The sequence below is a fragment of the Setaria viridis genome, chromosome 9 (assembly GCF_005286985.2).
Source record: "Setaria viridis chromosome 9, Setaria_viridis_v4.0, whole genome shotgun sequence".
Classification (NCBI taxonomy): Eukaryota; Viridiplantae; Streptophyta; class Magnoliopsida; order Poales; family Poaceae; genus Setaria; species Setaria viridis.
Window position 1 is genome coordinate 368,412 of NC_048271.2, and position 13,616 is coordinate 382,027.

A 13,616-nucleotide genomic window follows, 5' to 3' on the forward strand; every position below is an offset into this window, starting at 1 on the left:
AATGAAACAGAGGATTGGACGCAGCGATGGATGGATTGGTAAAACTTTAGCACGATACACCAATCACAAGTAGTTACCTGGGCTGCCAGGTGCCCTAAACATGCATGGACTGACATTTCCTTGTCTCCTGACTGATCCCCTCCTATCTTTCCCAGCTCCAAACTAATCCCTCCCCCCACCCCATCTCCAAACTGAAACATAAACTCTCTGTATACTTATACCAGATTAACTGATTGTGTGTCCCAACAGCATATCACCAAGTTCTGCTGAACTGAATTCGGTTCAAAGGTACTGAGCCTGTATCCTCTCCTTGTTCTCCTCCCACCACAGCTTGGCGTTCAGCTCGGCAAACCTCTCCCGGCTGCAATGCAAAACAAATGGCCCATTCATCAGTAAACCATCGCATCGCATGTAACAAATGGTTCGGTAACTAAGTAAGTAGTCGGAGTCATCGACATGACCTGAACCTGACGCGGCGCAGCTCCCTGGTGCCGTCGGGGAGCTCCCTGACGGTGATGTAGACGCCGGGCTCGTCCTGGATGATCCACTCCGTTACCTCCATCTCGCTGGCGTTGCTGATGGACACGTCATCCCTCGACGAGGTGGTCGTCCTCGCCGCCTCCGTTGCGGCGGCCTCCGACGCCGCGGGGCTCTTGCCGGCTGCTCCGTTCTGCCGCTGCTGCTGCTGCTGGTGCTGCCAGGCCCGCTCGGAAGGGTTGGACGAGGACGGCGGCGGCGGCGACAGCGGGCGGAAGCTGTGCTGCCGCGCGGCGGCCGACGGGGGCGGCGCCGGGCGCGCGAAGGCGCCCCAGCTGATCCTGTCCGGGGTGAGCGGCGCCGGCGATGGGGTGGCGGCAGGGCTCCCTGCCATGGAGCCCACCTGGGACTGCGAGTAGAAGGATTCCCTCTGCAAACAAAACAAACACGCAGCTTTAATCGATCGATCCCGTCTTTTGATGCGTGCAACGAAAGACAGGTCCAAGAATGGGCATGCATAGGATGGTGACGTGGCATGACATGTGAGCATCGCCCTGAAACGCCAAAGGAAGAAGACAAGATGGTGACCTCGGCGTCGTCGTCGCGCGGCGGTGTGGGGAGCACCTGGCGGCTGAAGCGGCGCACGTTGTAGAGCTCCATGATGCGATCGTTGTTGTCGCCCCACCACTTCTGCGCCTGCCACTTGTCGTACATCTCGCGGCTGAATCGTATGCGCTTCAGGTCGTTGCCGGCGCCGCCGGGGAGGGACACGAAGGTGATCTGCACGCCGGGCTCCACCTGCGCCACCCACTCCCTCGCCTCGCCCTCCGCGCGCCCGCCCAACTCCCCCCACGCCGGCGTGGAGCTCGCGCTCGACGCGCCCGTGCCGCCGCAGCCGCCCAGGTACGTCGCCGGGGGAACGGCCATGTCGTCCTGCACCACGCCCGGCCGGTAGTAGCCACTGCGGTAGATGGAGGTCGCCCGGCCCCTCGGCGGCGGCGATCCCCCGCGCCTCTGCTGCGCGCCCTGACGGTGCGTGCCGGACAGCTTCAGCACCATGTCCTTGAGCTGCACACATGGCGCGCCAACAACAAACCAACCAATCAGCTGGTGGATTACGTATATTGCAGCACTTGCATGACTGCATCTCAGAGTAAAATGATCGACATTCAAACACTGTCACTGTGAAGCAATGCATGGTTCATCAGCCAGTGTTCCAAAGCCACATGTCAGCATCAGGCTGCAGAATTCAGAGAAAATCGTGTTCTTTCAGAGTTCAGTGATTTTAAAGCAGAGTATGCCGATTTCGAGTGACCTCTCCACTATTTGGACTTCGGAGCATATGGAAATGTATGGATTTTACTGTCTGATCTCCAGTAACATTCAGTTTTCTATTCAGAGGTCTCGCACTGAAGCAGAGTTTTTTGCCGGCCAGTACTACTGCTGCCCGATCAACTAGCACATATCTGCATCATCATCTACATATTTGGTTATATAAGAACTGGAACACTTTGACCTACGTACGTTGCTGTTAACCTAACATTTTCCACTTATCTGCATTACCCATTAGGTAGAGGTAGAGCCGTAGAGGCTAATCTTTGACTACCATTGAACACCACACTTTACGGTCACAGTGCCGGTGGAGCTTCTGTATCTCCTGATGGCTCCGGTCAAATATGAATTGCTAGTGTTACCTCTTTAGGGGTCAGGCAATGACATGTTTTCAAAGATTGTCTTAGGTCCACTGTTTGACCTATACCTACCTAATCAGCTATACTTATATTTATTCAGTTCAGACCCCAGAATGTCATGTTGCTCACACTGTCACAGTAGAGGAGTAGTGGAGAAGACTGATGGTAGTTTTCACACTTGATGGTATGCCTGTGGTAAACCCTTATTCTACCATGGGGTAAAAACAAAAAAAAAAAGCAGAGAAGCAAGTTTGTTTGGAGGTACAGTTAGGGCCACTTAAAACAAGGATGGATTCTCTGGCAATGTTCACTTTACTTTATCCTCTTTTCAGCTTCAACACATGCTCTCACTTGTATGTTTCATCTACAGTTGAGTTTTCCCCTTTGATGATACTCCTACCATGCATGCAATGCATGCATCTTTTCAGGCCCGGTGGCCTCTTTTCCAACTAAGATTTAAAATAAACTGATGATCCCAATGCTTGGAGGATTCTTGCCTTGCTTCCGGGTGCAATGCAAATAAAGCATGTCTTTTGCATTTTGTAGGTATGCACTAGTACTGCTACTGAACCCCCAAATCCAATCCATCCATCTCTCCTTTCGAGAAAGCAATGAAGAAGCCATGTATCGTTATATCAGTCTCGTCTGATGAACATGCATGCCTACATACTTTACTGACCCAAAAGCCAAAAGAAAAGAAATATAGTAGAAATGTACAAGGCCAGAGGATAGGAAGTTGGAGCTGAAAGAAAGCTTCTTTAGATGATATATAAGATAAATATATCAGAAAAGAACATAGGAGTAGTCCATGGCCGCACTTTGTGCTTTCCTGAATTTGTTCGAGGATGTCTTGTGCCTCTCTTTCCATCTCCGAGCTAGGGAATGGAAGGACATGACACAAAGTGAAAGGCGATAGTATCTACCAGCAGGCAGGCCTGAGCCTACACTATCTGCACCCTAATTTTGACCGTCAAAGTCTTTGATGTACGTGTTCTTCAGATCAGTCCTGTTTGGAAACATCCGATCCTAAATACATTAAAGCAGCAGACGACACTCACTAGAGTGGTTCAGTAATTTAAATTGTTCGGTTAAAATGCTTAGCTGGACTTCAAATGGATCAGAGCAAGTAGGACAAAACTATCCTTGCTTTCGTATGATTAACTGTGAGCTTTCTGCAGGCAACTAACCGGTAAACGTACTCTTGCATTGCAAGCCTATGATCAGTCGAACCACACAAAGTTTTTACTGCTCTTTTTGTCCCCCAGCCTGTTAAATAGTTAGAGATTTCACATACAGTAGGTGATTTGAATTTGAAAACCATACTATCTGAACTTGGGTGGAACAACAAACGGTCGTGAACAGAAGAGGGGAAAAGGCGCGCTATGAACTTTGAACTTAAAGGCAGGGCGATCAGATTGATCTAGAAGCATAGCATTTTAGCATCATGGATGGATATATTAAAACAAAAAAGGAGAAAAAGGAAGAGAGGGAGAGAGCTTCCAGGAGCAGCCTGCTCTGGTGTCGTTGTTTGGCTTTGCCGAAAGAGACCTTCGTTCTTCTTCTCTTTCGCTTTAATTTCTTTTTGTTTTTTCTTCTTGTTTGTGGCGCTCACTCGCTCAGCAAGAGGTAGCCAAGCATCTCATCGATCTGCTTTAGCGTTTCTTCTTTGATCATCCGATTAAAGAAGAAGAGATCGACAAAAGCAAAAAAGGGAGAAAAAATTGTTATTCTACGTAGTACGTACTCGAATCCAGTGGAGTGCTGCTAAATTATGCTTTACTTGCGCTGCCGTTGCTTGAGCTTTGTGTATACTACACTACACATGCTACCAGCAGCTATCTCGGCATGGACGACGATGGTAGCATGGAGCCCACGGCCGGCCATGGAGAAGTATCTGATTTTACAGGAAGGGAAGGGCGGTCGTGCGAGTGTACAGGAGACTGAGGTTCCATTTTTAGCTTCGACTTCACCTGTTTTGTGCAAAACAAGGAACTCTAGTATGAAACTGTTTTGTAAGCTGAAGTTAAAATGAATTAGAAGCTGGGTGAAACTATTCACCGGCGAAGCTGAAAACGGTGCCTAGGGAGAGGAGAGGAACGGAGGACGATCGATGGGGCCATGCCATATGGCATCGGGATCGACGCCAACAGTCTCATGCATGCAGAGCAGGGCAGTGGCATCGATCCAAGGAAAGGAAAGCAAGGAAAGCAAAAGAAGCCCCGGCTCCGCCTGCCATGATTCGGTCTGGATGCCGACACGCGCGCAACGATCCCAATCTCTCATTCTCATCTCCTCTCCTCGGTAGCCGCGCCGGCGCGACCCGACCACCGTGTCCGTGGGCAGGGCAGCCATGGATGTCATCCATGGCTGCGCCTGCGCACAGAGCCAGCGCCATCCCCACCGCGGCGGGGTCCAACGGAGCGAGCTGAGCTGAGAAGGCCACTGCACGACATGTCGCCGATTTCGGGGGCGCTGCCGACGAAAGCGACGCCACGCCCACGCCTGCTTCACTGATGACTACTCCTGCTCGGCTGCTCTCTCTTATTATTATGCTAGCTTATTCCTTGTTATTAGTACTTGTCCACTAGCTAGCTGGCGCAATCATCATGCCAAGCCAATCCTATACCTGCTGCTTTATTAGCTTAATATAATCTCCTTTTGTTTAGTATATATAATTGCTGTTACTAGTGCATCCAAATTTAAACAAACCCTCACTTATGTTGTGTTTATGATTAACTTTTGAATCTTTGAAATGTTTTACTATTTGATGAGTTCATTTATACAATGGATAGAAGTTATGAATGCATAATCCATCGATACATCCTAGGAATTGAATCTCCGATGCTGAGAGAGAAATTAAAGAGCCCATCTATATATCATCAGTCTTACCGCAAGCAAGCAGCTACAGCTAGGTACTGGAGCTACCAAGAAACAACAAGAACGTGACTGCAGGATGGAGGTATATAGCCAGCCAGGGAAACAAATAAATGGAAGAGCAAGATGTGGCAAGAGCGAGCTAGACAGAACGCACGCACCTGGGAGGTGAGCGACTTGACGGGGTCCCTGCACGTCGGGGTGTCGCCGCCGGCCGAGCGCCCGGCGTTGTCATCGCGGTCCCGGCCGCCGCCTTCTTCTTTCACGCAGGCGATGCAGGCCAGCATCTTGAGCTTCTTCTTCTGCTGCTGCTGCTCCGGCCGGCCGGTAGTCTTGATCGACTGACTATTCCCTTCTTCTTCTCCGCCTCCTCCCTGCTGCTAAGGTATAGTAGCTCTCTTCGGCGGTCGGCTTCTTAGCTTCTTATGATCAGTTCAGACAGATACTAGCCAGTGTCACGGCGGTGCACCCCCAGCTAGCTGCAGGGACGACGACGAGTGTAGTGCTTATATAGGAGGAGTGAGTATGTCTTTGGATGGATCGCGGTGGTACGGTGTGCAAGCAACAAGTGATGGAATGCTCTCAAGACTCCCAGCAGCAAGCTAGCTTATAAATAGCTACTCCTGCTCTGCTGCTTTATATATAGCTAGCAGGCAAGTGTGTGGTGTTGCATTTATTTATATATATACTTATAAGCAGGAAGGGCCGGGTCGATCATGCTTCGGTGGTAGTGCAGTGCTAGAGTACTAGCCGTGCAAGGATGGCTCCGGCGAGCATGCTTCGCTTGCATTGGGCCTGCCTATCTCTCTCTGCCTGGCCCACTAGCTAGAGTGACTGTCCACTGGGCTCAGCAATGCACCAGAATAGAACATGATTCTTCTTCTCTTCTCGTTTTAGTGGTGGAGACAACTGTAACTGCATACGTACGTACTGTACTGTTGCGGTAAAAGGAAAGATCCTGTAGACGAGACGAGTACTATGCATCAGTACGTAGTAGGTGCCGCTATACTAGCAGCTACTCCTCACTCGTATCCGTTGCTGCATTCCATCCGATGGTGCTAGCTGCATGCGGCGTGCAGCAGCTGATGATCCATCATCCAGCCAAGCCAAGCATGCAAGTACTCATCTCCTCCTGCTGCTGCTAGCTCTCTGTATACTGTTGTGCTGCTGGCTTCTGGCAGCTGCCGGCCGCCCAGTCTGGTCGGCCGCTAGCTCCTACTAGTAGGTGCCTGCACTGACCTTGTTGCATTGCATTTGCAGCAGAGCCAGAGCAGGCCAGGCCGGCCTCTTCTTTTGTCGATCTCTCCCCGCTCGTGTCTCCGCTCCGCGTGATCATCTCTGACCACGTACATGGGCGCGCTGATGGGCACATACATGCATGCCAATGCAGGTACATGAAGGAGGGAGGCGCCATGAAGGACCTCCAGATTACATTAGACGCTGACAGCAGAAATATAATGGTTTGATCAGATGAACAGGAGGATCGGAGGTTATCATGAGGTAGCAGGCCGATGCATCGTGCTAGCTAATTACTTGATTGATGGCGCGTGCCTGCCCCTTGAAATTAGAGGGTTATTAAGAGTGCGCCCATGATGGAGATGAGGCCATGAGGCCAGCCATCAGCCATGCATCTCCAGCAATATTCCATCATTTGCAGGTGGGGCGGATGATGCATGATACTAGTGCACTATCATTTGCATGCACAAATAAAGCCACTACACTTCATCACTAGTGTACGTGCATTGAAAATATATGCAGCACTAACTAAACCTTCTCTTAATCTTTGACCATGCATCAACATATAAGCGACGTACGTACGTACTAATACAGGTCCATCTTTTTAAACTTTGACGGTCACTATTAATTGATGATTGTGTAAAAGAAATACAAATCGTCATTATGAACAGCAAAAGATTTAATACTAATCGCTGCTCAAATTAAATGAAGTTTCACCTTCTACACATAATAAACAAGTCAATAATATTATACCATGTGGGCGCTTAGGAGTATTATACTAGACTGAGTAGTTCACTTATGGTTCGCGCGTGCATGCATATGCATATGCATATGCATGTGCATGTGGCCACCTACCTAAGTTGCCCAACTTTCTCGCCCGAGGGCTTGCTTAAGTGGATTAGGCTTAAGTAGCGGGCATCATGTCTTGGTTAATATAAGAAGTGGCTTAATTAACCACATCCATGACGACGACGTGGAGCTCACGGCGCCCCAATGCATGATCGATGTAGCTAGCTAGGATTAAGATGGCATTGGCAATGGTACCCTTTGGAATTGCTTTGCATTGTGCGGCATGCTAGAAGTAAGAAGAAGATGCACATGCTACAGATGGAAAGGTAGGCAGCAGCCACAGCCAGGTCATGTTTGTTTGCAGGTGACGTGACGCGGGCCGGCATGCTGCGTACGGACGGGACGGTGACGGGACCGACTGCGGACGGCCGGCCAATCTCCGGCCGGCACGCCGACGCGTAGGCGAGCAGTAGTCGTAGGCAGTAGCAGAACATCGGGCGGCGCGGCGCCCAATGGATCGGAGTAGCTGCTAGCTAGCCCCTCCTCTGCATCCTCCGACATAACAAAATGCTCAGGAATCTTAAGGCCCGGCACGGCCGTCGTCTCTCTCTCTCCGGCCACGGCCAGCCGGCCAGCCAACCAACCGGCCGGCCGGCACAGGCGCGATGATGGCAGTACACACTGTCGCTGCACACGAATGCCCACGACACGCATGATGATGAACACGCACGCACGCACGCACGCATCCATCAAAGGCAGCTAGGAGTATGCTATAGCCGCGGCCGCCATCATGCATGGGGATCCAAATGCTAAAAGCGCCCGCCATCGATCTCTCCTCTCGTCGCCATGGCCGCCGGGGACCATCCGTGTCCAGTGTAGGACACTTCCGGCCGCCTACCAAAAAGCTACGCAAGCAGCTATGTAGACGAAGGCTGGAAGCCACAAGCAGCAGCAGGGGTCTGGTGGTCACTGGTCAGGTCGTCGTAGAATCCATCCATCCATCCCTTTGGGCTTTGCTTTTGCAGCACCTGCGTGCTAGGCTGCTGCTATACCTAGCTAGCGCGCCGCGATCGATGAATTCTGAATTTCTGATGGATGGATTTGATTTCCGGCGACCGATCGCCATGCGCGCGCGGTGTGCTTTAATTTCTGCTTTCAGACTCACTCACTGCAGGCATGGAGATCCATCGTTTCACTTTCATCCATCCAACTACCCAAGGACACGCATGGAAAGGGAAAGGAGGCGATCTCCATGATCCCTCGGCCTCTCCATGTACTCCCGGTCCCGGCCGGGTCTCTGCAAGCAGGCTGACTGGCTGAGGCGACGCAGGCGTAGGGAACAAAGAAAGAAAGCTAAGATTCGATCGTACGCCGCGACCGTCCTATACATGGACGGCATGCCAGTCTTCGTGCTCCGAGCGCCCTGCATGCCTTCTTCCTCCACGGCGGCGCAGGTGGTGGCACCAGCATCTGTCTCTCTTGTTCAAAGCAGGAGCAGTCACCTCCTCCTCGGACAATCTACTGTACATTCTTCTTTTTAGGTCTTGTTCAGATCCACCCAGCTAAAGTTTAGTTGCTTTTTTTAGCTAGGTAAAATTTTAGATGAGGATATTTGGATCCACTATCTAAATACTAGTTGAAGAGTCATTTACCTATAGTACCCCTCCTCACCCATCGCATCAATCTCCTCTGTCCCTTATTATCTTCCTCCATGCGACACACTAGCGGTGCGCCAGGCGACAACGCGCATGGCAACGGCGGGCGGAGCAGGCAAGCACAAGAGGCTCCTCCTCAATCCCCCGCTACTCTAGCTCCGGATTTGGGAGGGGGACGACACGGAGGATGTGGCCGGATAGGAGGACGGCGTGGAGCATCAGCCGACGGACCCATGGGAGCTCCTCTATGAGCCTGCCGGGCAGGTTGCCAACATGCGTGCGGTGGCGGATAGCATCCCGGTGCTGACCAACACCTACGGCTTCAACGGCCATGGTGGCTTCGCGACGCCAGTGAGGAAGTCGTCGCCATTGCCGCCGGTGGCTTCGCCAGCCACCAAGGCTCCGGCAGGCAGGTACTACCACATGCTCGTGCATCTTATCTTGTAGCGCCAGATACAGGCCGCTCAGGTCCGCTCAAGGGAGGGGCACGCGGAGAGGCGGCACCGGAGGGGAGAGGCGCGTGGGAGGGTGGGGGTGCGCGGGAAGGCGTGCGGGGAGGGGCGGTGCGGGGATCGGTGAGCGTGAATGAATGGGGTATTTTGATCTTTAGTTGGTTTAGCTGGGTTCAACTAGCTAAAGATCTTTAGCTGCAGTTAAAGTTTAGTTGGATCCTGTTCCGATCCAAAATAGCTAAATTTAATCCGCTAAACTTTAGATCAAACAGAACCTTATTTACACACTGCTCCTAGCTACCGTCCATTCGTTCCCACCAGAGCCAATATTGACACCCATGCTCCATTAGGATGATGAGGCCAAAAGGGTCAAGACTGGATACTGATGCGGTGATGTGGCGAGTTACATACTGAAATAGTCGTAGCTCATATTTTTGTAACCTCAACAATTCTCTTATATGCAAAATAAAAAGTATAATAGGGTTGCAAATGAGACAGCTATTGAAGCTGAATTAAACGATTTTCATCATGCCCGCCAAAAATTAATTACTCCATACAAATTTGATTTAAGTTACGATAATCCACCAAACTTTAATTGTTTAAATATATTTACTAATTTTCAAAATTTGAAACCATGCTCCAATTTTGAAAACCATTCATACGTCTTTGAACGGTTATGAAACAGTCGCAGAAGGAACCTAAAGTGTTTTCAAGTATCAGATGTTTCTTACTCCCTCCGTCCCAAAAAGAATGCAATTCTCGCTTCCCAAGAAGTCAACCAATTTTAAATTATATCAAATTTATACAAAAATATTACTAATATTTATGGTACAAAATAAATATCAATAAATTAATCATGTAATATATTTTCATGCTAAATTTATTTGGAGATGTAAATGTTAATATTTTTTTAATTTTTATCAAACTTGAAACTGTTTTACCCTCGAGAAGCGAGAGTTAATTTTTTTTGAGTAAATCGCTTTCCGAGAATTTTCAAAATGAAAGAAAAAGCTATTTTAGCCACGGCCATGTCAGCCCACGGGCCGGCCTTAAAGATTGATCGAGCTGGGCTGGCTCAAGCCACCACCATCCAGCAATTGCGGCCCGCACCGGATCCCGAACCATTCTCCCACCCAACAAAAAACCCTAACCCCCTCGCAGATTCAGGCAAAAATCCCTCCGTCTCCGGCGGACAAAGAAGGAAGGGGAAAACTATGGCGTCCGTCGCCGCGCCGAGCGCCTCGCAGGCGGGGAAGCGCCCGGCCACCGGCGGGCGGGAGGGCGACCAGATGGTCGTCACGCCGCTGGGCGCCGGCAGCGAGGTCGGCCGCTCCTGCGTCCACTTGACATTCAAGGGCCGCACCGTCCTCGTAGGCACTCCATCCCCCCTTCCTTGCAAACCCTACCTGCTTTTGATTCCTTGCTGCTGCTGTTGCTGATTGGTAGTCTTGTTGCGATGCGGCTAGTTCGACTGCGGCATCCACCCGGCCTACTCCGGCATGGCAGCGCTGCCCTACTTCGACGAGATCGATCCGTCCACTATAGACGTCCTCCTCATCACCCAGTAATCTCCTCTCTCACTTTGACCCGATCCCACCTGCCTCTCCCGCAAGTATGCACGCCTAATTTGTGAAATTAATGATTGTAGCTTTCACTTGGATCACGCAGCCTCGCTGCCGTACTTCCTGGAGAAGGTAATGCCTACAGATTTGCGCTATATTTTGGTGCTGCGAGACTTGTTTGTTGTGATGCTGCTTGGTGCCTGAAACTTCCCGGGTAATTTCCACAGACTACCTTCAAGGGCAGGGTGTTTATGACCCATGCCACGAAGGCTATTTACAAGCTGCTGCTTATGGATTATGTCAAAGTCAGCAAAGTTTCCGTGGAGGATATGCTGTATAATGAGAGTGACATTGGTCGCTCTATGGAGAAAATTGAGGTATGCTATTGCCCTTTGCTTGTCTGTTGTTTCCCTTTCCACAGCAGTAAATGGAACTGTTGCTTAGATCCACGCATTATTTGATACAAATATTCGGTGTGCCTGATGATGTGTTGAGGTTAGCTAGCTGGTGAATTGCCAACAGATAACTTGTTACATTCTTTGGAAGCCTGTTCAGGAATCGGGACAGGTGTACTAGATAAGGGGAAAATATGCGTGCTTTAAGATGATGAAGTTGTTGCCTAGAATCTATGTCTGTGATGTATAATTGATTTTCCATAGTGAAATTATATTCGATCTCTCTACCTTTAACTCCGCCTCATGATGGTAGCACCTATTTTAACCCTTTTAAGTGCTTATATGTTAGTGCAGCTCTGGTTGGCAAACAATCCTTATAATGAGTATTGCTTATGATACTCTGCTTAGTGCAGCATGTCATATCTGCTCACCTTTTCCCCTGAAAATCATATATTTTATTAATCTACAAATGCAATTTATCCAGAGAATGCGCATTTTATTAATCTAAAAGTGTTGCGCAGGTTATCGATTTCCACCAGACATTGGAAGTTAATGGCATACGCTTCTGGTGCTACACTGCTGGCCATGTACTTGGTGCCGCCATGTTCATGGTGGATATTGCTGGTGTGCGCATTCTTTACACAGGTGACTACTCCCGTGAAGAAGACCGGCACCTACGAGCTGCTGAGCTCCCGCAGTTCTCCCCAGATATTTGCATTATTGAGTCGACTTATGGCATACAACAACATCAGCCCAGGATTGTACGTGAGAAGCGCTTTACTGAGGTCATCCACAATACTGTTTCACAGGGGGGCCGTGTTCTTATCCCAGCATTTGCTCTTGGCAGAGCACAAGAACTGTTACTTATCCTTGATGAGTATTGGTCCAAGCACCCAGAGCTCCATAAGATTCCAATCTACTATGCCTCCCCGCTTGCGAAGAGGTGCATGTCTGTCTACCAGACATACATAAACTCCATGAATGACAGGATTCGGAACCAATTTGCGCAGTCCAATCCCTTCATTTTCAAGCATATCGAGTCCTTGAATAGCATTGAGAACTTTCATGATGTAGGTCCTTCAGTGGTGATGGCTAGTCCAGGTGGTCTTCAGAGTGGTCTCTCTAGGCAGCTTTTTGATAAGTGGTGCACGGATAAGAAGAATGCTTGTGTTATTCCAGGCTATGTTGTGGAGGGGACCCTTGCAAAGACCATAATCAACGAGCCAAGAGAAGTGACGCTAGCTAATGGGCTCACTGCTCCTCTTCATATGCAGGTCCACTATATCTCTTTCTCAGCTCATGCCGATTTCCCTCAGACAAGCAACTTTTTGGATGAACTTCGGCCACCCAACATTATTCTTGTACATGGAGAAGCAAATGAAATGTCAAGGCTCAAACAGAAACTTATTTCTCAGTTTGATGGAACAAACACGAAAATTGTCTCCCCCAAGAATTGCCAATCAGTGGAGATGTATTTCACTTGCGAGAAAATGGCCAAGACTATTGGCAGGCTGGCAGAAAACGTACCGGGAGGTGGAGAGTCTTCGGGTGGCTTGCTTGTGAAAAAAGGATTCACATATCAGATTATGGCTCCTGAAGATCTCCGAGTGTTCACACAGTTATCTACAGCTAACATCACTCAGCGCATTGCAGTTCCTTATTCTGGTTCTTTTGAAGTCATAAAGTACAGACTGAATCAAATATATGAGAGCGTGGAGTCAGCAACTGAGGAATCTGATGTTCCAGCACTTATTGTGCATGAGCGAGTGACAGTTCGCCTAGACTCAGAAAGCTATGTTACGCTGCAATGGTCATCTGATCCCATCAGCGACATGGTCTCTGATTCTGTGGTGTCTATGATCTTGAACATAGGCCGTGAAGGCCCAAAAGTAGTTCCAGTTGAAGAAGCAGCGAAGACCAAGGAAGATACGGAAAGGGTAGCACTAAAGGTAGTGTATTCTCTTATGGCGTCGCTTTTTGGTGACGTTAAAGTTGGAGATGAAGGGAAATTTGTCATATCTGTCGATGGAGATGTGGCACACTTGGATGGGAGGAGTGGTGACGTTGAATGTGTAAATGGTACACTGAAAGAACGGATCAAGACTGCTTTCCGTCGCATACAGGGTGCTGTGAGACCAATCCCACTTTCAGCCTCTTGATCTGGAGGCGCAAGATCATGCTTTAGAACTGTCCAACATTTTCGAGTTCAACGTTTGCCTTCATTCAGAGAGCAGCAACTTTTTTTTAGTCAAATGTCTTCTAGCACAGCTGTTGAAAACTCGAAATGATTAGTGCTGAGCCTATGTACTCCCTCAGAAACATAAGTTGTAACCTTTACGAATTTCTACTAACAGTTACTATGTGCATTAACCTGCTTTGATAAATTCTTTTTTCCCTTGTTTGATCTGTTTTTTTTTTTCATATTCATTTATGTTTGCATCATCTGCTTGTTCCAAACTTCCATTTGCTGTATTTTTGTTATGTC

General features: G+C 49.2%; 2 protein-coding genes across 2 annotated transcripts; one reads left to right on the forward strand and one right to left on the reverse strand.

Annotated features, from left to right (window-relative positions):
* Positions 1-29: 29 nt before the first annotated feature.
* On the reverse strand, positions 30-5,703 carry LOC117837519 (protein Brevis radix-like 4). The gene is made up of 4 exons (XM_034717179.2): positions 5,204-5,703; positions 1,066-1,545; positions 462-907; positions 30-361 (listed from the first exon to the last, which is right to left on the reverse strand). Exons 1-4 carry the CDS (start codon positions 5,327-5,329, stop codon positions 283-285), a joined length of 1,131 nt encoding a protein of 376 aa, XP_034573070.1. The 5' UTR covers positions 5,330-5,703; the 3' UTR covers positions 30-282.
* Positions 5,704-10,337: 4,634 nt separating this feature from the next.
* LOC117837515 (cleavage and polyadenylation specificity factor subunit 3-I) lies at positions 10,338-13,515 on the forward strand. The gene is made up of 5 exons (XM_034717174.2): positions 10,338-10,544; positions 10,641-10,738; positions 10,823-10,868; positions 10,964-11,113; positions 11,653-13,515. The coding sequence occupies exons 1-5, from the start codon at positions 10,389-10,391 to the stop codon at positions 13,288-13,290; spliced, it is 2,088 nt and encodes a 695-aa protein (XP_034573065.1). The 5' UTR covers positions 10,338-10,388; the 3' UTR covers positions 13,291-13,515.
* Positions 13,516-13,616: the final 101 nt, after the last annotated feature.

Excerpts from the sequence above, each read along its gene's own strand:
- LOC117837519 (XM_034717179.2), bottom strand. The coding sequence starts at position 5,329 with ATGCTGGCCTGCATCGCCTGCGTGAAAGAAGAAGGCGGCGGCCGGGAC. Across the intron at positions 908-1,065 it reads CGCGCGACGACGACGCCGAG|AGGGAATCCTTCTACTCGCA; the intron begins GTCACCATCTTG and ends TTTTGTTTGCAG. Across the intron at positions 362-461 it reads CTGCGCCGCGTCAGGTTCAG|CCGGGAGAGGTTTGCCGAGC; the intron begins GTCATGTCGATG and ends TTTGCATTGCAG.
- LOC117837515 (XM_034717174.2), top strand. The coding sequence starts at position 10,389 with ATGGCGTCCGTCGCCGCGCCGAGCGCCTCGCAGGCGGGGAAGCGCCCG. Across the intron at positions 10,739-10,822 it reads GACGTCCTCCTCATCACCCA|CTTTCACTTGGATCACGCAG; the intron begins GTAATCTCCTCT and ends TAATGATTGTAG. Across the intron at positions 10,869-10,963 it reads TGCCGTACTTCCTGGAGAAG|ACTACCTTCAAGGGCAGGGT; the intron begins GTAATGCCTACA and ends TAATTTCCACAG.